Consider the following 22,193-nt stretch of genomic DNA (forward strand, 5'->3'; position numbering starts at 1 on the left):
AGGAAGTTCTTCATAGAAAGAGAGATTGGCCATTGGAATGTGCTGCCCAGGGAGGTGGTGGAATCACCATCCCTGGAGGTGTTTAGGAGGAGACTTGATACAGTACTTGGTGCCATGGTTTAGTTGATTAGATGGTGTTGGGTGATAGGTTGGACTTGATGATTGCGAAGGTCTCTTCCAACCTGGTTTGTTCTATTCTACTCTAAAAAAGACAGAGAACTGCTTGAGCAGGGACTGCTAAATGCTACAAAGATGCTGAGGGGATTAGAACTTGTCTTTCCTGGAGAAAGGGAGAGGGACTTGGAGCACCAGAACAAGAGGACACAGTCTCAAGCTGCACCAGGGGAGGTTCAGGCTGGATGTTAGGAAGAAGTTCTACACAGAAAGAGAGATTGGCCATTGGAATGTGCTGCCCAGGGAGGTGGTGGAGTCACCATCCCTGGAGGTGTTTAGGAAGAGCCTGGATGAGGCACTTGGTGCCATGGTTTAGTTGATTAGATGGTGTTGGGTGATAGGTTGGACTTGATCTCGAATGTCTTTTCCAACCTGGTTAATTCTATTCTATTCTATTCTATTCTATCCTATTCTATTCTATCCTATTCTATTCTATTCTATTCTATTCTATTCTATTCTATTCTATTCTATTCTATTCTATTCTATTCTATTCCATTCCATTCCATTCCATTCCATTCCATTCCATTCCATTCCATTCCATTCCATTCCATTCCATTCCATTCCTTCTCCTCTCCAGTTCTATTTAAGGCTGAATCCAAGCACAGGTGGCATGGGGAAGTCAGAGGTTGGGAGGTGCAATTTGCTTGTATTTGGGGCTGAGTTCCTTTGGCCAGGAGCAGAAGCATGCTCTGCAGCAGGCAAGCCTTCAGTAATGATAACATCTGGATCTCAGACAAGCTCTGCTGAGCATGTGCTAGCACAGAGCAGTGATTTACAGCTAGGTCAGATCTGGATAGATTTTCATAGGGCCAGCAAGTACAGGCTGATGCCTCCAGGGATCAGCCCCTGCTAATTTCAGGCCCCTGCACGAAGCAACTGAACTGCAGCAAAACCACTGTGAGGCATTTTCAGCGTGGGCCAACCATTATCATTTCTACTAACCTCATCCTTGGAAATTGCTGACCAGATTTCAGTGAAATGTTCCAACAAAACAAAACAAAAAAAAGAGGGAAAGAACAAAAAAAAAAAAAAAAGAAAAACAATTTGGCCCAATGCAGAGACCAAGGATGGAAAATTTCGGCTGAGAAGGATTCAAATAGGACCAAATTAGAAGCAACTGAAAACTGGATCATATAATCCAAAGTTCTTGGCAATGTTAAGTATCAGATCTGTTGCCATCCCCCATAACAGAGGCAGGGCTACATATTTAATTTTGAGAGAGCTTTCTCAGATGACTGACATGCAAGACAAAAACTTTCTCCTTCCAAACATGGGGTGTATGCTCAAGAAAGACATCTGATAAGTAAAGCCAGGGGTGACTGAAGAGAGAATACAGAAATAACCAGGTTGGAAAAGACCTTAGAGATCATCAGGTCCAACCTATCACCCAACACCATCTACTCAACTAAACCATGGCACCAAGTGCCTCATCCAGGCTCTTCCTAAACACCTCCAGGGATGGTGACTCCATCACCTGCAGAGGTCATCGAGTCCAACCTATCACCCAACACATCAGGACTAACTAAACTATGGCTACAAGTGCCATGTCCAATCCCCTCTTGAACACCTCCAGGGATGGTGACTCCACCGCCTCCCTGGGCAGCACATTCCAATGGTCAGTCTCTCTTTCTAGGAAGAATTTCTTGCTAACATCCAACCTAAACCTCCTCTGGCACAGCTTGAGACTGTGTCCTCTTGTTCTGGTGCTGGTTGCCTGGGAGGAGAGATCAACCCCCTCCTGGCTACAACTTCCCTTCAGGTAGTTGTAGAGAGCAAGAAGGTCTCCCCTGAGCCTCCTCTTCTCCAGGCTAAGCAACCCCAGCTCCCTCAGCCTCTGCTCACAGGGCTGTGCTCCAGACCCCTCCCCAGCTTTGTTGCCCTGTATGCAAACTGTTACACAAGCTGAGTTAATTACTTTGCTTTATGTTCACCAGACTCTTCACTGAAGTGTTGTATGGTCCCAGACTGAACCCACCAGTAGTGGATGCATTGGTGAGACCCATGGTGATTTGATCTGTGAAAAGCAACTCATGGAGCTGAAGAGGCTGCTCAGAGAAGGACTTGGACATGGACTTTGGGATCTCTCCCTCCCCTCCTCCAGCAGAGGACAGGACAGCCAACAAGGCATCACCCTTCCTCCACAGACCCACACCATCTTGGGGGGTAGGGGGTGGTAATCTAATTCCCTTTCTTTTCTCTCTCTTCTCTCTCTCTGTTTTCCCTCTCTCTCTCTCCTTCTGATCCATCCATTTAATTATGTTAATAAATAGCCTTGCTGTTCATATTTTGGCCTTGTTCATGCCTCTAACTTCATAGCATGGGCCCCTCAGTTTAGGAAAGATGTTGAGTTGCTGGAACATGTCCACAGAAGGGCAACAAAGCTGGGGAGGGGTTTGGAGCACAGCCCTGTGAGGAGAGGCTGAGGGAGCTGGGGTTGCTTAGCCTGGAGAAGAGGAGGCTCAGGGGAAACTTTCTTGCAGTCTACAACTACCTGAAGGGAGGTTGTAGCCAGGTGGGGGTTGGTCTCTTCTCCCAGGCAAGCAGCACCAGAACAAGAGGACACAGTCTCAAGCTGTGCCAGGGGAGGTTTAGGTTGGATGTTAGCAAGAAATTCTTCCTAGAAAGAGAGGCTGACCATTGGAATGTGCTGCCCAGGGAGGTGGTGGAGTCACCATCCCTGGAATGTGTTCAAGAGAGGATTGGACGTGGCACTTGTAGCCATTGTTTAGTTAGTCCTGGTGTGTTGGGTGATAGGTTGGACTCAATGATCTCTGAGGTGTTTTCCCACATTTTTGATTCTATGATTCTATGAAAAGCAAACAAACCCAACTAGAAGTAATAAGCATCGTGACTGGAAGACAAACTGGAGCACAGGTTTACACAGGAGCTTTGTGTTTGGCCTCACAAGCTCTAGACTATGTCAGAGTTGAAAAGTAAGCAAAACCCCTTGCTGTGCAGGGCTTTGCAAACAAGAAATGAAGCTCTGACTGTTGACTGCTTGACCACTCCACCTGCAAGGCTGGCTCAGAGGTGTGAGTATTTCCTGCAATATTTTGTTCACTTCTCAAAAGCAGGCAGCAGGGTTTCCTTGTCTTTTGTTGTACTCTAGTGGAAGAGTTCAAGAACTTCAAAATGTGTCCACTTTTTCTCAACTATAGAGCAGGGGCTCTTATTGAATCACTGCCCCTGGAGGTGTTCAAGAGGGGATTGGACGTGGCACTTGGTGCCATGGTTTAGTAGTCCTGAGGTGTTGGGTGACAGGTTGGACTTGATGATCTCTGAGGTCTTTTCCAGCCTTGTTAATCCTATGATTATCTCTATGGCAAATTTTGCTTTCCACATTTAGAGCCTCACAGCTAAATCAGAAGTCTAACTGGTATCAGGGAAAATACTGCTTTTTGGACAACAAGACATTGCTGCTTTGAACAGATTCCATTGCTGAAGGAAGAGAACATAGTGAGATGCAAAGCACACAGCCACAACACAAAAGCAGAGATTTGTTTCTCCTCTCCTCTGCAAAACACAGTAGCCACAGACTATTTTCAGTTCATGTAAAATTATGATAACCATGAAAACCCATAAATCTTATGGTTTGCTGAGATGGCTGTGATGTGCATCCCTAGAGTCAGGGAGTGCTGAGATCAGCATCCTAAGAAATATGGTAGAGGACCCTGCAGATAATGCAAAGGCTGAAACTAAGATAAGGTGAGGCCAGATGTAGCTACATTCATTGCTTTGCTCTGCACAGGAAAATGTTAAGGATAAACCACAGAGAATTAAGATCTCAAAACATTTTAGCAGATACTCTTTGTGACATGTTGATATCAGTTTTAAGGCCATCAGACCTGGCAGCCCATCAAAGACTGGTGGGGTTTTGTTGTTATTACTGACATAGATCCATAAATATGATCCAAAGCTGACATCTAGTGGAGGGAGAGAAAGTTCAGGACTTCCCTTCCCTTCCCTTCCCTTCCCAAACCTTCCCTTCCCTTCCCAAAGCTTCCCTTCCCAAACCTTCCCAAATCTTCCCTTCCCAAACCTTCCCAAACCTTCCTTTCCTTTCCCAAACCTTCCCAAACCTTCCCTTCCCAAACCTTCCCTTCCCTTCCCAGACCTTCCCAAACCTTCCCTTCCCAAACCTTCCCTTCCCTTCCCTTGAATGCATTCTATTGTGTGCAGGTGGAGATGTCACTTACCTCCTCTCTTCAGAAGTGGCCTGAAGGTTGTCTTCTGCATGGCACATCCTGGGCAAGGGAGCAAACCAAGGGTGCTCTAGCTAAGTGTTCACACCTCATCATGGTGTCTGTAGATAATGAGTGCTGAAGGCTGAATTCAAAATATCTCCAGCAAGGGGGATTCAACCACCTCCCTGGGAAGCCTTTTCCAGTGTTTGAGAACATTCTCAGCGAAGGAGTTTCTTCTAATATCTACTGTAAACCTCCCCTGGACCATGCATGGTAGAGTTTGGGCAGGGTCTTGTGAATACATCTGGCAGAATAGATGTCCACTGCAGCTGCACAGATGGTGTCAGTGACCCAGTGTATCTGATGCTAGAAATGTGAGTTATTCAGTCCTGGATCAGACCACTCTCCTAGACACCAGGTCCTGAGGTTGCAGCTCTTATCAGGTTCCAGCTCTTCCCTGGTCCTCTCCTAACTCACTGCCCCAGCTGGATTGCTTGGACTGGGAGGGCAGCAATCAGAATCAGAGAATGGTGCAGAGCAGGTGATCCTAGAGCAGCATCACCTAGAGTAAATGGCAGAGGAACAGGATCCAGTGCTCTGTCTCCCTCAAAGGGAGGAATTTTTCTCTTGTGTTTATGTGGAAACTCCTGTGTTACAGTTTGTGTCCTTTGTCCCTCTGGAAGAGTTCTCAGAAGTTCCTGCCTCATCCTTTTTGAGCTGGTGAGAAAGATGCCTCAATTTGCAGTTAGCAAAAAGTAAGTTTTCAAACTCTCATGCTTGCATGGAAAAACTGAAAGCATGACCCCCTAAAGGCTAAACCCAGCAAAAGACAAACAGAAGTCTTCAGTGTTTACTTTTCATACCTTGCAAACTTGAGTCATCATCATAAATCTGTTGCCACCTCAGTCCGAGTTTGTAATGCTCAGCAGAGGAGACAGAGGGAAGCATAGAGAAGCCTCACCAGCTCCAGTCTCTGCAAAGGGAGAGGACAGGTCACCCTCTTGGGAGGTGGCTGGGTGGGGGAGCCAAAGGAGGCAATCTGCAAGCCCAGTGAGAAAGGAACCAGATCACAAGAGCACTCATAGCACTTAAAAAGTGATAGAATCACAGAAGGGAGCTGGAAGGGTCCTCTGGAGGTCACCTACTCTAACCACTCTGCTACAGCATGAGGATGATTAAAGCACTGGAACATCTGTCTAATGAGGACAGGCTGAGAGACCTGGGCATGTTTAGTTTGGAGAAGAGAAGAGTGGGAAAGGATCTTATTGATGTTTATAAATGTCTGTAGGGTGGGTAACAAGAAGAAGGTCCTAGTCTGGGTTTAGTGGTGCCCTGTGAATAGAATAGAATAGAATAGAATAGAATAGAATAGAATAGAATAGAATAGAATAGAATAGAATAGAATAGAATAGAATAGAATAGAATAGAATAGAACTAAGAAATAGGAATGGAATAGAATAGAATAGAATAGAATAGAATAGAATAGAATAGAATAGAATAGAACTAAGAAATAGGAATGGAATGGAATGGAATGGAATGGAATGGAATGGAATGGAATGGAATAGAATAGAATAGAATAGAATAGAATAGAATAGAATAGAATAGAATAGAATAGAATAGAAAATAAATAAGAAATAGAATAGAATAGAATAGAATAGAATAGAATAGAATAGAATAGAATAGAATAGAACTAAGAAATAGGAATGGAATGGAATGGAATAGAATAGAATAGAATAGAATAGAATAGAATAGAATAGAATAGAATAGAATAGAATAGAATAGAATAGAATAGAATAGAATAGAATAGAATAGAATAGAATAGAATAGAATAGAATAGAAAATAAATAAGAAATAGAATAGAATAGAATAGAATAGAATAGAATAGAATAGAATAGAATAGAATAGACCAGGTTGGAAGAGACCTTTGAGATCTTCAAGTCCAACCTATCATCCAACACCATCTAATCAACTAAACCATGGCACCAAGCACCCCATCCAGTCTCCTCCTAAACACCTCCAGTGATGGTGACTCCACTGAGGGACAATGGACACAACCTGAAACAGAGGTAGTTCCACCTTGACATGAGAAAAGACTTCTTTAAGAGTGATGGAGCATGGAACAGGCTGCCCAGAGAGGTTATGAAGTCTCCTTCTCTAGAGGCTTTCAAGAGCCATCTGGATGCATTTCCATGTGACCTGCCCTAGGTGATCCTACTTAGGCACAGTGGTTGTACTTGATGATCTTCAGAGGTTCCTTCCAACCCCTACCATTCTATGTTTATATGAATCTATGCATCTGTGGCTCTTCACTGATAAGAGTTCTTAAATGCTGGCTGGCCAGGAAGGTGGTTGAAACCCCATCCTTGGAGGTGTTTAAAAGCTGCAGAGATGTGGTGCTCAGGGACACAGTTTAGCACCAGACCTGGCAGAGCTAGGTAATGGTTGGACTCCATGGTCTTAAAGGTGTTTTCCAACCAAAATGATTCTGTGAATCAGCCTTCATCTGCTGCTGAACAGCACAGCTTCAGTGCCGTCTCCCAAGCAATCATGTTGCTGGCACAGCAGTGGCCATTTTTGGAAGGACCTTTTAATTATCTGACAGCAAAACAAAGTTGGTGTTGCACAAACAGTACAAAGTTTACTGCAGGATTGAGCTTTAATCTCTGGTGGTTGCTTATTGACTCCAGAAAAAACAGTGACTATTCAGTGAAAAGACCTCAAAGCCAGTCCAGAGGTGAATTTGAGGGAGAGGAACTTGCCTTCTGCAGCTCTTCGTGGAACCCAAAGTAAGGTGTGGTTTGGAAGGCACTTGGGCTGGATTGTTTGAATTTCCCAAGCATTTTGCTACAATAGGACTTGGTTTATTTTCTTCTGCTTGTTGGCTTTGACCTTTCTAACAGTTAGAAAAGCAGAAGTTGTGCTATGTGATTCACACTATATCAGGACCTGAAGGGAGGTTGTAGCCAGGTGGGGGTTGGTCTCTTCTCCCAGGCATCCAGCACCAGAACAGGAGAACACAGTCTCAAGCTGTGGCAGGGGAAGTTTAGGCTGGAGGTGAGGAGAAAGTTCTTCCCAGAGAGAGTTGTTAGCCATTGGAATGTGCTGCCCAGGGAGGTGGTGGAGTCACTGCCCCTGGAGATCTTCAAGAAGGGATTGGATGTGGTAATTGGTGCCGTGGTTTAGTAGTCCTGAGGTGTTGGGTGACAGGTTGGACTTGATGATCTCTCAGGTCTTTTCCAACCTTATTGATTCTATGGAATCTATAGGACATATAAGGTACAAAGTCCTATCAGCACGTGCTATCAGCAGCACATGATGGCTTCAAGGCATACAGATAGGTGTCCAGATAGGATGAGAGGAAATGGCCTCACGTTGCACCAGGGGAGGTTTAAGTTGGATATCAGAAGAAACTTCTTCATGGAAAGTGTTCTCAAAGGCCTGAACAGACTTCCCAGGGAGGTTGCTTGAATCCCCATCCCTGGAAGAGTTGCAAAGATGCAGAAATGTGGTGCTGAGGGATACGGCTTAGCCTCAGCCTTGCTAGAGTTAGGTAATGGTTGGACTTGGTGATCTTTAAGGTCTTTTCCAACCAAAATGATTCTATGGTTCTAATTTCTGCTCTGTTATTCTTTTCTTCAGGGTTCCCAGAGCTTCCCCCAGCAATGGCTATGGTGTGTCTTTCAGACTTTGAAGCCCATGCTAAAAAGTATTTACCCAAGATGGCTTGGGATTTTTTTGCAGCTGGAGCAGATGACTGCAGCACTCGAGACGAAAACATCCTGGCATATAAGAGGTAAGGTGAGGAGGAAATCAGGAGTGTTGTACTGGAAGCTTTTAAGCTATGTTTTTGTGCAAAATGTTTGGACATCAGAAGCAAAGATTGCTTACACCTTGCCCTTTCAAGGTGGTCCCCAAGCAAGATGCATTTACCTGAGTAACATATGCCTGGAGGTGCAATGATCATGGAAACATAGAATCAATAAGGTTGGAAAAGACCCCAAAGATCATCAAGTCCAACCTGTCACCCAACACCTCAGGACTACTAAACCATGGCACCAAGTGCCACATCTAATCCTCTCTTGAACACCTCCAGGAATGGTGACTCCACCACCTCCCTGGGCAGCACATTCCAATGGTCAACAACTCTCTCTGGGAAGAACTTCTTCCTAACATCCAGCTTAAACCTCCCCTGGCACAGCTTGAGACTGTGTCCTCTTGTCTGGTGCTGACCATCAGGGAGAAGAGACCAACCCCCACCTGGCTACAACCTCCTTTCAGGTAGTTGTAGACAGCAAGAAGGTCTCCCCTGAGCCTCCTCTTCTCCAGGCTATACAATCTTCATTGATCCTAGACCCTCCTGATTTTAGATAACTATAATTCTTCTATTTTAGTCTGAGAAGTTAATGATGCAGGCCTGAATACAACTTAGATTCTATGAAGCATAAGTGATGCTGAGGGCTCTGGCAAATGGCAGGGTAGCATTTGTCAGGAAAGGGGATGAGTGAGACACAGAATGAGACACACTAAGGAGCTTTTGGTGAACAGGATGAAGCCTACAAGCAAGTAGTGTGGGGTGTGGGGAACATGTAACAGACAGCGAGGGCAAGCGCAGTGTACAGTGAGGACAGGCATACAATGATCAAGTGAAAGACAGCAACCTGGAACTGGGCTGCAAGTGGAAGGAATCTGTGGGATGGACAGTAGGAGGGTGAGAGGCCTCGAGCACAAGCCCTACAAGGAGAGGCTGAGGGAGCTGGGGTTGCTTAGCCTGGAGAAGAGGAGGCTCAGGGGAGACCTTATTGCTGCCTACAACTCCCCGAAGGGAGGTTGTAGCCAGGTGGGGGTTGGTCTCTTCTCCCAGGCAACCAGCACCAGAACAAGAGAACACAGTCACAAGCTGCGCCAGGGGAAGGTTTAGGTTTGAGGTGAGGAGGAAGTTCTTCCCAGAGAAAGTTGCTGACCATTGGAATGTGCTGCCCAGGGAGGTGGTGGGGTCACCATCCCTGGAGGTGTTCAAAAGGGGATTGGATGTGGCACTTGGAGCCGTGGTTTAGTTAATCATGAGGTATTGGGTGATAGGTTGGACTTGATGATCTTTGAGGTCTTTTCCAGCCTTATTGTTTCTATGATTCTATGAAAAGAGCTGGTGAGCTAAGGTGGGAAATGCAGGATGATGTCCTGTGGCTGGTAAGCAGGATATGGGATTAAATGAGAGGTGCTAGTGGCTGAACTGATGGCTGAATGGACATCTGAAAATGAACAGAAAGGACAAAGAGCCTCCATTATAGCCTGGTTTATTTATTGTCTGAGATTCCTGCACTTCAATAGGTAGAAGAAGGCCTAGTTTCCATGAAACTTCAATAAAGCCCCTGAACAGCTACTGTGCTGAAGGGTTACTTTTGTCTTCCAGAATTCGTTTCCGGCCACGTGTGCTGCGGGACGTATCCATGATGGACACTAGGACCAAAATCCTGGGAGCTGAAATCAGCTTTCCTGTAGGAATTGCCCCTACTGGCTTCCACCAGCTAGCATGGCCTGATGGAGAGAGAAGCACAGCGAGAGGTACCTATCTGTCTTGTGGCCAATGTAGCAAATAAAAGAGGGTTGTGGGAAAGCCTGAAGAATCTGTTAGGAGGAGCTGGAATGTGACTGAGCAAACATTTTCAGGTTTGAAGGGGTAAACTCCTTTTACAACACTTTCTGACACCCCTATTTGTGAATGACCCAGCTGGATCTGGTCACAAAATGGATGGGAAGCTCTGTAGAGTTTACCTTTCCAGCTAACAATAGGAGGTGTTCAAAAAGGCATTGGATGTGGCACTTGAAGCCATGGTTTAGTTTGTCCTGAGGTGTTGGGTGATAGGTTGGACTTGATGATCTCTCAGGTCTTTTCCAACCTTGTTGATTCTATGATGATCAGCTGTATGGAGGCTGCTGCAAGCTTAAGACAGAGACTGTGGGCACATTTCTGGTGTATACCAAGTGCCACACAGCTCCTCAGTGCTGTGGTCTTTTGGTAGTTTGAGCCTTCACTGGGACTTAAGAGCTCAGATGGGGACAAAGCTGAGAATCCATCCCCTGCTCCCCCCTCCTCCTTCCCAACAGAGAGGGAAAAAAAAAAAACAAAGGGAAGGAGCAAAAGGGAATGTGCTGCCCAGGGAGGTGGTGGAGTCACCATGACTGGAAGTGTTTAAGAGGGGACTGCATGAGGCATTTGGTGCCATGGTTTAGTTGATTAGATGGTGTTGGGTGATAGGTTGGACTCCATGATCTGAAAGGTCTTTTCCAACCTGGTTAATTCTATTCCATTCTAGTCTAGTCTATTCTAGTCTATTTGATTCAATTCAATTCAATTCAATTCAACTCAATTCTATCCTAGCCTATCCTATCCAATACCTCCTATCCTATCCTATCCTATCCTATCCTATCCAATACCTCCTATCCTAGCCTATCCTATCCAATACCTCCTATCCTATCCTATCCTATCCTATCCTATCCTATCCTATCCTATCCTATCCTATCCAATACCTCCTATCCTATCCTATCCTATCCTATCCTATCCTATCCTATCCTATCCTATCCTATCCTATCCTATCCTATCCAATACCTCCTATCCTATCCTATCCTATCCTATCCTATCCTATCCTATCCTATCCTATCCTACCCCATCCTATCCTATCCAATACCTCCTATCCTATCCTATCCTATCCTATCCTATCCTATCCTATCCTATCCTATCCTATCCTATCCAATCCACTCTGATTGTCCACCAGTGGTAAACAGAGACATTTCTAACTCCAAGGGCACATTTGCCAGCGGGTAGAGCACTGTGCTTGGTAGGAGAAAAGTAAAACAGGAGCTCAGGTGTGGTCTGAAAACCATATATAAAAACAATTTTGTAGCTGGTGTCTGACAGGAGAGTTGATTATGGCCTTGATTGTGAGTATCTTCCAACCCCTGCACAGCAGCCAAAGCGATGAACACCTGCTACATTGCCAGCACCTACTCCACCTGCACACTGGAGGAGATCTCTGCGGCAGCTCCCGGTGGCCTCCGCTGGTTCCAGCTCTACATCCACCGCAACAGGGCTGTTTCCCAGCAGCTAGTCCAACAGGCAGAGGCCTTGGGTTTCCAGGGCCTCGTCCTCACTGCAGATCTGCCCTACACAGGCAAAAGACGCGATGATATCCGCAATGGTTTCCGCCTTCCTCCCCACATGAAACTGAAGAACTTGGAAGGAGCCTTTGAGGTTTGTAAAATGAGCCTGTCCTTTCATTCACTGTCCTGGTGTGCACCACATGAGGCAAAACCCACTGGGTAACTGCTGCTTTGGCATCTGTTGTAACCCAGGGCATATCTTCTCCCCTTCTGGTACTGTGGTGTCCTCGTTTGACCTCCTGCCAGCCTGGGTTCTGGCTCCAAAATCTCAGTCCAGCTTCCTTAGAGACATCAATCTCCACCCCCATTCTAATGATTCTTCTCTGCAGACAATTTCTGTCCAGAGCTGATGAACATGTCTGTTAGCAACTTTGAATAATTCATTTCCAGCCAACATGGATTCAGGAAGGGCAGGTCCTGCCTGACCAACCTGATCACCTTCTATGCCCAGGTGACTGCCTGGTGGATGTGGGGCAGGCTGTGGATGTAGTCTGCCTGGACTTCAGCAAGGCCTTTGACACCGTCCCCCACAGCAAACTCCTGGCCAAGCTGTCAGCCCCTGGCTTGGACAGCAGAACTCTGAGCTGGGTTAGGAACTGGCTGGAGGCTGAGCCCAGAGAGTGGTGGTGAATGGTGCCACAGCCAGCTGGCAGCCAGGCACCAGTGGTGTGCCCCAGGGATCAGTGCTGGGCCCCATCCTGTTCAGTATCTTTATTGATGATCTAGATGAGGGGATTGAGTCCATTATCAGTCAATTTGCAGATGACAGCAAGCTGGGGGCAGGAGTTGATCTGTTAGAGGGTAGGAGAGCTCTGCAGAGGGACCTGGACAGGCTGGACAGATGGGCAGAGTCCAACAGGATGGTATTCAACAAGTCCAAGTGGCAGGTGTTGTACTTTGGCCACAACAACTCCATGCAGTGCTACAGGCTGGGGTCAGAGTGGCTGGAAAGAAGCCAGGCAGAGAGGGACCTGGGGGTACTGGTTGCGTGTAGGCTGAACATGAGCCAGCAGTGTGCCCAGGTGGCCAAGAAGGCCAATGGCATCCTGGCCTGCATCAGGAATAATGTGGCCAGCAGGAGCAGGGAAGTCATTGTGCCCTGTGCTCAGCACTGGTTAGGCCACACCTTGAGTCCTCTGTCCAGTTCTGGCCTCTCAGTTGAAGAAGGACATTGAGACACTTGAAGGTGTCTAGAGAAGGGCAACAAAGATGGGAAGGGCTGTGAGGAAAGGCTGAGGGAGCTGGGGTTGCTTAGCCTGGAGAAGAGGAGGCTCAGGGGAGACCTTATTGCTCTCTCCAGTTCCCTGAAGGGAAGTTGTAGCCAGAGGGGGGTTGGTCTCTATTCCCAGGTAACCAGCAGCAGAACAAGAGGACACAGTCTCAAGCTGTGCCAGTGGAAGGTTTATGCTCAAGGTGAGGAGAAAGTTCTTCACAGATAGAGTTGTTTGCTGTTGGAATGTGCTACCCAGAGAGGCAGTGGGGTCACCATCCCTGGAGGTCTTCAAGAGGGAATTGGATGTGGCACTTGGTGCCATGGTTTAGTTAGTCATGAGGTGTTGGGTGAGAGCTTGGACTTGATGATCTTTGAGGTCTTTTCCAGCCTTATTGATTCTGTGATTCTGTAATTCTATGATTCTAGGGCAGAGAAAGACTCAAAGGGGCCCTCTATATTTTCACAGCTCAGATGAAGTTGCCTTCTGTCCTGTGGCTGTAGGGAGAAGACCGTTCTGAGTATGGGCTGCCCCCCAACAGCTTAGACCCTTCCGTCACCTGGAACGACATCTACTGGCTGCGGAGCCTGACCCACCTGCCCATCATCATCAAAGGTATCTTGACAAAAGAGGATGCAGAGCTGGCAGTGAGACATGGAGTTCAGGGAATTATTGTGTCCAATCACGGTGGAAGGCAGCTGGATGGAGGACCTGCCACTGTAAGTGATAAAACAGATGTCCCTTGAGTGTTTGTTCGAAGCACCTTTGCACTGACCTGACTATCTCTGTGCTCATTTATATGCTTCTGGTGGATGTGTGTGTTTGTTGTGCGGCTATGGCTGTGTGCAAACGTCCTTTAGCTCTTTTACTTCCACTGAAGTAATCTTCTCAGCTTCTTGGGAGGGTTCTGTAAGCAGCACTGACGCTACAGAACTGCTGGACAAACTACTGGCCTGAGTTAGCAAAACTTTTCTGCCTGTGTCTTCATGCGGTTGTGCAGTGCTTGTGTCCTCTTTGCACACTGCAGCAAAAGTAAAATGAAGCTCTGGAACCAACAATGTGCAAATGAGAGAATCAGAGAATCATCTCAGTTGGAAAAGACTTTGAAAATAACTGAGGCCAACTGTCAATATATTAATTACTGTCATTGCTGCCCTCTGCCAAGACATGCACAAACAATGCAGCCAGATTCAGGAAGAGGTCTGCTTTGCATGTTTGCACACTCCAGTCTAAATGGGAATGTATTGGCTTCCATGAGCCAGAAAAAGGATGAGTTATCTAGAGAAAAAGTCTCCCTGGTCTTCAACCTGTATAAAGAAACTAAGGGCTGTTTGGATGTGTGAGTATTTCACCTGGCTTCGCTCAGTTTTCCCAGTTATCCTTATTTTACTGTTCTGTTTTGCGTAATACCTGTGGACTTTCTTTTCTCTGTTTTCCTCTGTAGAACAGAAATTCTCTTCTATTACAGAATCACAGAATGAATAGGATAGAATTAACCAGGTTGGAAAAGACCTTTGAGATCATTGAGTCCAACCTGTCACCCAACACTATCTAACCAACTAAACCATGGCACCAAGTGCCTCATCCAGGCTCTTCTTAAACACCTCCAGTGATGGTGACTCCACCACCTCCCTGGGCAGCACATCCCAATGGCCAATCTCTCTTTCTAGGAAGAACTTCTTCCTAATATCCAACCTAAACCTCCCCTGGCACAGCTTGAGACTGTGTCCTCTTGTTCTGGTGCTGGTTGCCTGGGAGAAAAGACCAACCCCCACCTGGCTACAACCTCCCTTCAGGTAGTTGTAGACAGCAAGAAGGTCTCCCCTGAGCCTCCTCCTCTCCAGGCTAAACAACCCCAGCTCCCTCAGCCTCTCCTCACAGGGCTGTGCTCCAGACCCCTCCCCAGCTTTGTTGCCCTTCTCAGGACATGTTCAAGTGTCTCAATGTCCTTCTTAAATTGAGGGGCCCAGAACTGGACACAGTACTCAAGGTGTGGCCTAACCAATGCAGAGTACAGGGCACAATGACTTCCCTGCTCCTGCTGGCCACACTATTTCTGATGCAGGCCAGGATGCCATTATCAGAATTCCTAGCAAATTACAGCAGAAGAAGCAAAGCACCAGAAAATGGAATTCACTTTCAAGTACTCCACAGACTGACCATGAGCCAACAGTGAGCCCTTGTGGCCAAGCAGACCAATGGCATCCTGGGGTGCATTCAGAAGTGTGTGGCCAGCAGGTTGAGATTGGTTCTCCTTAGCCTCTACTCTGTTTTGGTGAGGCCATACCTGAAGTATTGTGTCCATTTCTGAGCTCCCCAGCTCTGGAAAGACATGGACCTACAGAAGAGAATTGAGTGGAGAGCCACTAAGGGGACTCTCTCTTATGAGGACAGGCTGGGAGACCTTGGGCTGTTTAGCCTAGAGAAGACTGAGAGGGGATCTCATTAGTCCTTATCAATATCTAATGGTTGAGTGTTGGAAGGAGGGAGCCAGACTCTTCTCAGTGGTATTCACTGACAGGACAAGGGAAAATGGATGGAAACTGAAACACAGGAAGTTCCATGTGCACATCAGGAAAAAATTCTTGCCTTTGAGGGCAGCAGAGCACTAGAACAGGCTCTCCAGAGAGGTTGTGGAGTCTGCTCTCTGGAGGCATTCCAAACCTACCCAGACATAGAATCATAGAATCAATAAGGTTGGAAAAGACCTCAGACATCATCAAGTCCAACCTGTCACCCAACACCTCATGACTACTAAACCATGGCTTCAAGTGTTACCTCCAATCCCTTTTTGACCACCTCCAGTGATGGTGACTCCACCACCACCCTGGGCAGCACATTCCAATGGCCAGTTCCTCTTTCTGGGAAGAACTTTCTCCTCACCTCCAGCATAAACTTCCCCTGGCACAGAGCAGCTTGAGACTGTGTCCTCCTGTTCTGGTGCCGGTTGCCTGGGAAAAGACACCAACCCCCACCTGGCCACAACCTCCCTTCAGGTAGTTGTAGAGAGCAATAAGGTCTCCCTTGAGCCTTCTCTTCTCCTCTCAATATACTCTAGGTGATCCTGCTATAGCAACCTGCTTGCAGCCCCCAGTATGCTGTGATTCTGTGCTCCTCTCTATTCTGCAGCTTTTGGTGCTGGGCTCTGTGTCCTGCATTGTCCCACATTAAGAAGGTGCACTGTTAAAGCATTGCGTCCCTGCTTCTCTTGTTGCTGTATCTCCTCTTTCTCTTGGAATTAAAAGCTGGGTTCAAGGTGAGTGTGCCTGCTTCTTTGCAGATTGATGCTCTGGTGGAGGTTGTGGAGGCAGTACAAGGAAGAGTTGAAGTTTACGTAGATGGTGGTATACGAAAAGGAAGTGATGTATTGAAAGCACTGGCACTGGGAGCAAAGTGTGTCTTCATTGGAAGACCAGCTTTATGGGGTCTGGCTTACAAGGTAAGCAACTTGGAGATTCTATATCTACTCCTCCCCCTCTATAAAACTCTGATGGTGGTTTTATTCCATACAATCATAGAATCTTTAAGATTAGAACAGACCACTCAAGATCAAGTCCTGAAGTGCCATGCCTACGTGGTTTCTGAATACCTCCATTTGAGATAATAGCCTCTCATCCTATTAAAAGTGATAGCAACAGCTTTCACCAGTGAAGAATATTATACATTAGAATGGAATGGAATGGAATGGAATGGAATGGAATAGAATAGAACAGAATAGAATAGAATAGAATAGAATAGAATAGAATAGAATAGAATAGAATAGAATAGAATAGAATAGAATAGAATAGAATAGAATGGAATGGAATGGAATGGAATGGAATAGAATGGAATAGAATGAATACAAATAGACTAGACTAGACTAGACTAGACTAGACTAGACTAGACTAGACTAGAATAGAATAGAATAGAATAGAATTAACCAGGTTGGAAAAGACATTTTGAGATCATTGAGGCCAACCTATCATCCAACACCTCATGACTAACTAAACCATGGCACCAAGTGCCTCCTCCAGGCTCTTCCTAAACACCTCCAGGGATGGGGACTCCACCACCTCCCTGGGCAGCACATTCCAATGGCCAATCTCTCTTGCTGGGAAGAACTTTCTCCTCACCTCCAGCCTAAACTTCCCCGTGGCACAGCTTGAGACTGTGTCCTCTTGTTCTGGTGCTGGTGGCCTGGGAGATGTTGGCCTGGGAGGTGTTGGGTGACAGGTTGGACTTGATCCCTGAGGTCTTTTCCAAGCTTTTTGGTTCTATGATTCTATGTTTCTACTTGCTTGGAGGCACAGTGTACTATTTCTAAAGGCTCAGCCTAGTATCATTGCTAAAGTGTTTAAGCTCTCATTACTTCACCAAATGCCAGCAGTGCTGGAAGGTTTGGCATTAAAAAAAAAAAGAAAAAAGCTCCCTGATGGAGGTTAACTGCTGGCTGAGAAAAAAAAATCCCACAGGAGTTAGAAACTGTCAGAAGTGAAAAACAGCTTTGTTTTCTTTCCCTGCATCACAAAAGGAAAAGCATCCAAACGAATCTGTGATGAACTGAGCACATCCATCCTATTGTTTTAATCATTCAGCCCTGTGAGAGGCTGGAGTTGGCAGGGCCTCAAGGGACTGCCCCAGCTCTCACAGTGGAAGCATTCTGACCCTGTTGCTTTGTGCCACTGCTCCTTTCACTCTGACTGATTGCTTTGTTGGAGCAGGGTGAAGAAGGTCTTCAAGAGCTCCTGAGGATTTTGCAGGATGAGTTTCGCTTGTCCATGGCTTTAGCTGGTAAGCAGAGAATCAGAGAATCAATAAGGTTGGAAAAGACCTCAGAGATCATCAAGACCAACCTACCTCTCAGCACCTCATGACTAACTAAACCATGGCTTCAAGTGCCACATCAAATCCTCTCTTGAGCACCTCCAGGGACAGTGACTCCACCAGCAGCACATTCCAATGGCCAGTTCCTCTTTCTGTGAAGATCTTTCTCCTCACCTCCAGCCTAAACTTCCCCTGGTACAGCTTGAGACTGTGTCCTCTTGTTCTGGTGCTGGTTGCCTGGGAGAAGAGACCAACCCCCTCCTTTAAGATCATGAAGACCAACCATTCTCTAACTCTAACAAGGCTGGTGGTAAATCACATCCCTCAGCACCACATCTCTACCTCTTTTAAACACCTCCAGAGATAGAGATTCACCTACGTCCCTGGGGAACCTGTCCCAGTGTTTGAGAACCCTTTCAGTGAAGAGATTTCTTCTAACAGCCAGCATAAACACACCCTGGTGCAGCTTGAGGCTATTTCCTCTCATCCTGTCACTTGTTACTAGGGAAAATGTCCCAAGCCCACCTTGCTCCAACCTCCTATCAGGCAGCTGGAGGGAGCAAGATGGTCTCCTCTCAGCCTCATTTTCTTCAGGCTAAATAACCCGAATTCCCCCAGCCACTCCTCACAAGACCTGTTCCCCAGATGCAAAGGTTTCTGCATGCAAGCCATCTAAAATCAGAAGTCAAATGGATGGGTCACAAAAGGGACAGCATGCAAGCCCTGCTAGTTGTTACATTTGAGATGCTTTTTGCCTCCTGTGAAAGCACTGGCCATTTCAGGTGCCATAGCAATGAAGCTTGCAAGGAGGAGGTCGGTTAAAGCAGCTTTCTGACCTAGTTAAAGAGATGCAGAAGTGCTAAATGGAGCTGAGGAAAACCTGGAATCTCTGTTCTTCTGGGAACTGCACGTGGATTTCAATATTTAATTTCATGCTTGCCATGGTAAAATGCAAAAAGTGGGGTTTTTCCCAGCACAAAATGTTTGGAATGAAACAGATGCAGGATTTCTCTGTGCAGTAGAGAATAAAATCTTTTGGTTCTGGTTCAATTTTAAATGCCTCCATGGCTCCTCCAAGCTTTTGCTAATGTTCCTGGAATGGAATGGAATGGAATGGAATGGAATGGAATGGAATGGAATGGAATGGAATAGAATAGAATAGAATAGAATAGAATAGAATAGAATAGAATAGAATAGAATAGAATAGAATAGAATAGAATAGAATAGAATAGAATAGAATAGAATTAACCTGCTTGGAAGAGACCTCTGAGATCACCAAGTCGAACCTATCACCCAACACCATCTGATCAATTAAACCATGGCACCAAGTGCCTCATCCAGGCTCTTCCTAAACACCTCCAGTGATGGTGACTCCACCACCTCCTTGGGCAGCACATTCCAATGGCCAATCTCTCTTTCTGTGTAGAACTTCTTCCTAACATCCAGCCTAAACCTCCCCTGGTGCAGCTTGAGACTGTGTCCTCTTGTTCTGGTGCTGCTTGCCCGGGAGAAGAGACCAACCCCCACCTGGCTACATCCTCCCTTCAGGGAGTTGTAGACAGCAAGAAGGTCTCCCCTGAGCCTCCTCTTCTCCAGGCTAAGCAACCCCAGCTCCCTCAGCCTCTCCAACTCAAGTGTACTGCAACACTGATGGGAGACTGGAACTGGAATGCCATTGGGCATTCCTTAATAACCTGGGCTTGGAGGTTAATTTTTCAGCTAGGAAAGATTCCTACAAGGTGTTTCTTTCCCAGGAGGCTCTCACACTTCTTTACATGCAAAGGTCAGTCTTTTTTTCAGTGGTGTCAAATGACAGGGCAAGAAGAAGTGGGCATAGGCTTGAACATAGGAAGTTCCATTTAAACATGAGGAGGAATTTCTTTACTTTGAGGCTATGGAGCACTGGAACTGGCTGCCCAGAGAGGTGGTGGAGTCTCCATCTCTGGAGTCATACAAAACCTGCCTGGATACCATCCTGTGCCAACTGCTGTAGATGAACCTGCTCTGGCAGGAAGGTTGGACTGGATGATCTTCCAAGGTTCCTTCCAGCCCCTATCATTCTCTGATTCCATGAAAAGCAAACTGAACTCAGCCAGAGTAGTAGGTTGGGATGCTTTTGGCAGGGCTCTGAAATCCCACATAGATCTGATCAAATTAAATGCTACTGCAAATGTCCATCTGTCCTCCCTTTTTCTTTTCTATCCACCTTTCACTGCTGGGTGAATTAAGAATCTGTGGTGGTTCAGGCTGGGTGCCTCCTGCTGCTGCCACACAAGATACACCTATGGTGTCCCGAGGGTCCAGCCCAGTGGGTGGACACAGGGAGCTGTGTATGTCATACCATGATGTTCTGTGCCCTATAAAACCACCAGCAAGGTTCTACACTTCCTCTTTCTTCCCTCACCACTCCTATGGAAATGTTCCCTATCTGGTAATGGAGGGGGAGACATCTCGAGACCTCTTGGGGCCTGGCTAGACCTAATGCCAGGAAGAGAAGGGGGAAGGGCAGTCTCAGATCTGGCCATCCAAGATTAGCCTGACAGTGGAGGAGGCAGGGGGAAGAAAGAGCCCTGGGAGTTTTGGGTGTACCCTCAGATGGGGAAAAAAGGGAGTGTTGAAATGCTTCTGGGAATGCTTTGGGATCTCCTTTTGTCACTGTGCTTGTGGTACTCTGTAAAACACTCACTGCTCTTCCATTTAAACGTTCCACCACTTCTGCAATCTGTTTGTCTGAGTCTCATTTCTTTCTGCCCTGGTGGGAGGTAAAGAAAGGTCAGCCTTTCAACCCACCTCAGAACCCTTTTTCCCCCCCCTTTTCTTTGTTTTTGTTTTCTTCTTTTCATGTTTCTCACTCTCCCTGTGCAGAAAGCCCAGCGCCTAACCTCAAGGGTGACGATGCCATTGAGGAGCAGGGCTGCTGTGAGCAAGATGTTGAAGTGTGAACCTATCCCCACATGACTCATGCAAGACTAGACCATGACTCAGAGAGGGAGCCTTCCAAGTTTAATCCACAGACATTCCTCTCTCACCAACTGTTTGTTTCTCTATTTGTTTCAGGCTGTGCCAGCGTTTCAGAGGTTGGCAGACACCTAATCGAGTTCTCTAAGCTGTGAACAGCCTCCTGCAATGCCCGCCCAAGAGAAGCAGCTCACTCCAAGGTCCCAAAGAAGAACTGAAGAGAGAAAAAGGAGATGCAAAAGTCAAGTGTGGAATGAGTATCTTCATAGTATCATAGTATCAGTCGGGGTTGGAAGGGACCACAAGGATCATCCAGTTCCAACCCCCTGCCATGGGCAGGGACACCTCACACTAGATCAGGCTGGCCACAGCCTCATCCAGCCTGGGCTTAAACACCTCCAGGGACAGGGCCCCAAGCACCTCCCTGGACAACCCATTCCAGGGCTTCACCACTCTCATGGGGAAGAACTTCCTCCTCACCTCCAGCCTCAATCTCCCCACCTCCAGCTTCAGTCCATTCCCCCTAGTCCTATCACTACCTGAGATCCTGAGCAGTCCCTCCCCAGCCTTCTTGGAGCCCCCTTCAGATCCTGGAAGGCCACAATGAGGTCACCTTGGAGCCTTCTCTTCTCCAGACTGCACAGACCCAACTCCTTCAGTCTGTCCTCATAGGAGAGGTGCTCCAGCCCTCTGCTCATCCTCGTGGCCCTGCTCTGGACCCCTTCCAGCACCTCCAGATCCCTCTTGTCATAGGGGCTCCAGAACTGGAGGCAGTACTCCAGGTGGGGTCTCAGCAGAGCTGAGCAGAGGGGGAGAATCCCCTCCCTTGCCCTGCTGGCCACACTTCTCTTGCTGCAGCCCAGGAGCTGATTGGCTTTCTGGGCTGCAAGTGCACACTGAGAGCTCCTGGTGAGCTTCTCCTCCACCAGCACCCCCAAGTCCCTCTCCTCAGGGCTGCTTTCCAGCCAGTCCCTGCCCAGCCTGGATTTGTGCCTGGGATTGCCTTGACCCAGCTGCAGGACCCTGCCCTTGGTCTTGTTGAAGCTCATGAGGTTGGCTTGTGCCCACCTCTCCAGCAGGTCAAGGTCCCTCTGGCTGGATCCCTTCCCTCCAGCTGTCTGCTGCCCCACACAGCTTGGTGTCATCAGCAAACCTGCTGAGGGTGCACTCAATGCCACTGTCCATGGCACCCACAAAGATCTGATGAATATCTTCAGCAAACTCCTGAGCAGATTAGGAAAGGCTCTGTGTAGGCAAAGGCCACGCTCTGCCTTTGTTGAGACTAGCAAAATCAGATGGGCTTTTAACACTTTGGGTGACTGTTGCTTGCTAAAATACATTTATTTTTAATTGGTGGGCCCCTGGAGGAACCTGAGCTGGGCCTGACTCCCAGGCTTTGATCCAGCAGGCTGCCAGACATGGATAACTATGTCCAGCACTTCTTCCATTTGATTGTTCTTCCAAGTCTGACTGAAACTCAAGCTGTGCACCTTTCCTGCCCCGGGCTGCAAGTGTTGTGGCTGATACTTCCCATAGCTTGGGCTTTCCTGGATGTATTCATAGCAGATACAGAGACATGATGCATCAGCTAACAGGCACCTCAGCTACTCTTTGGAGGTGGAAGGGGTCTTGCCCACTGCTTCCAGATGAAGAGAAATTAAATCACAGAATCATAGAACCATTGCAAAAGACTTTTAAGACCACT

At 47.0% G+C, this 22,193-nt stretch overlaps 1 protein-coding gene across 1 annotated transcript; it reads left to right on the forward strand.

Annotated features, from left to right (window-relative positions):
* Nucleotides 1-8,004: 8,004 nt before the first annotated feature.
* Nucleotides 8,005-20,643, forward strand: HAO2 (hydroxyacid oxidase 2). Its single transcript, XM_009898467.2, has 7 exons — nt 8,005-8,151; nt 9,769-9,920; nt 11,324-11,607; nt 13,231-13,446; nt 16,008-16,166; nt 17,428-17,497; nt 20,588-20,643. Exons 1-7 carry the CDS (start codon nt 8,021-8,023, stop codon nt 20,641-20,643), a joined length of 1,068 nt encoding a protein of 355 aa, XP_009896769.2. The 5' UTR covers nt 8,005-8,020.
* The last annotated feature ends 1,550 nt before the right edge of the window (nt 20,644-22,193 follow it).

The sequence above is a fragment of the Dryobates pubescens genome, chromosome 8 (assembly GCF_014839835.1).
Source record: "Dryobates pubescens isolate bDryPub1 chromosome 8, bDryPub1.pri, whole genome shotgun sequence".
NCBI classification, from domain to species: Eukaryota; Metazoa; Chordata; class Aves; order Piciformes; family Picidae; genus Dryobates; species Dryobates pubescens.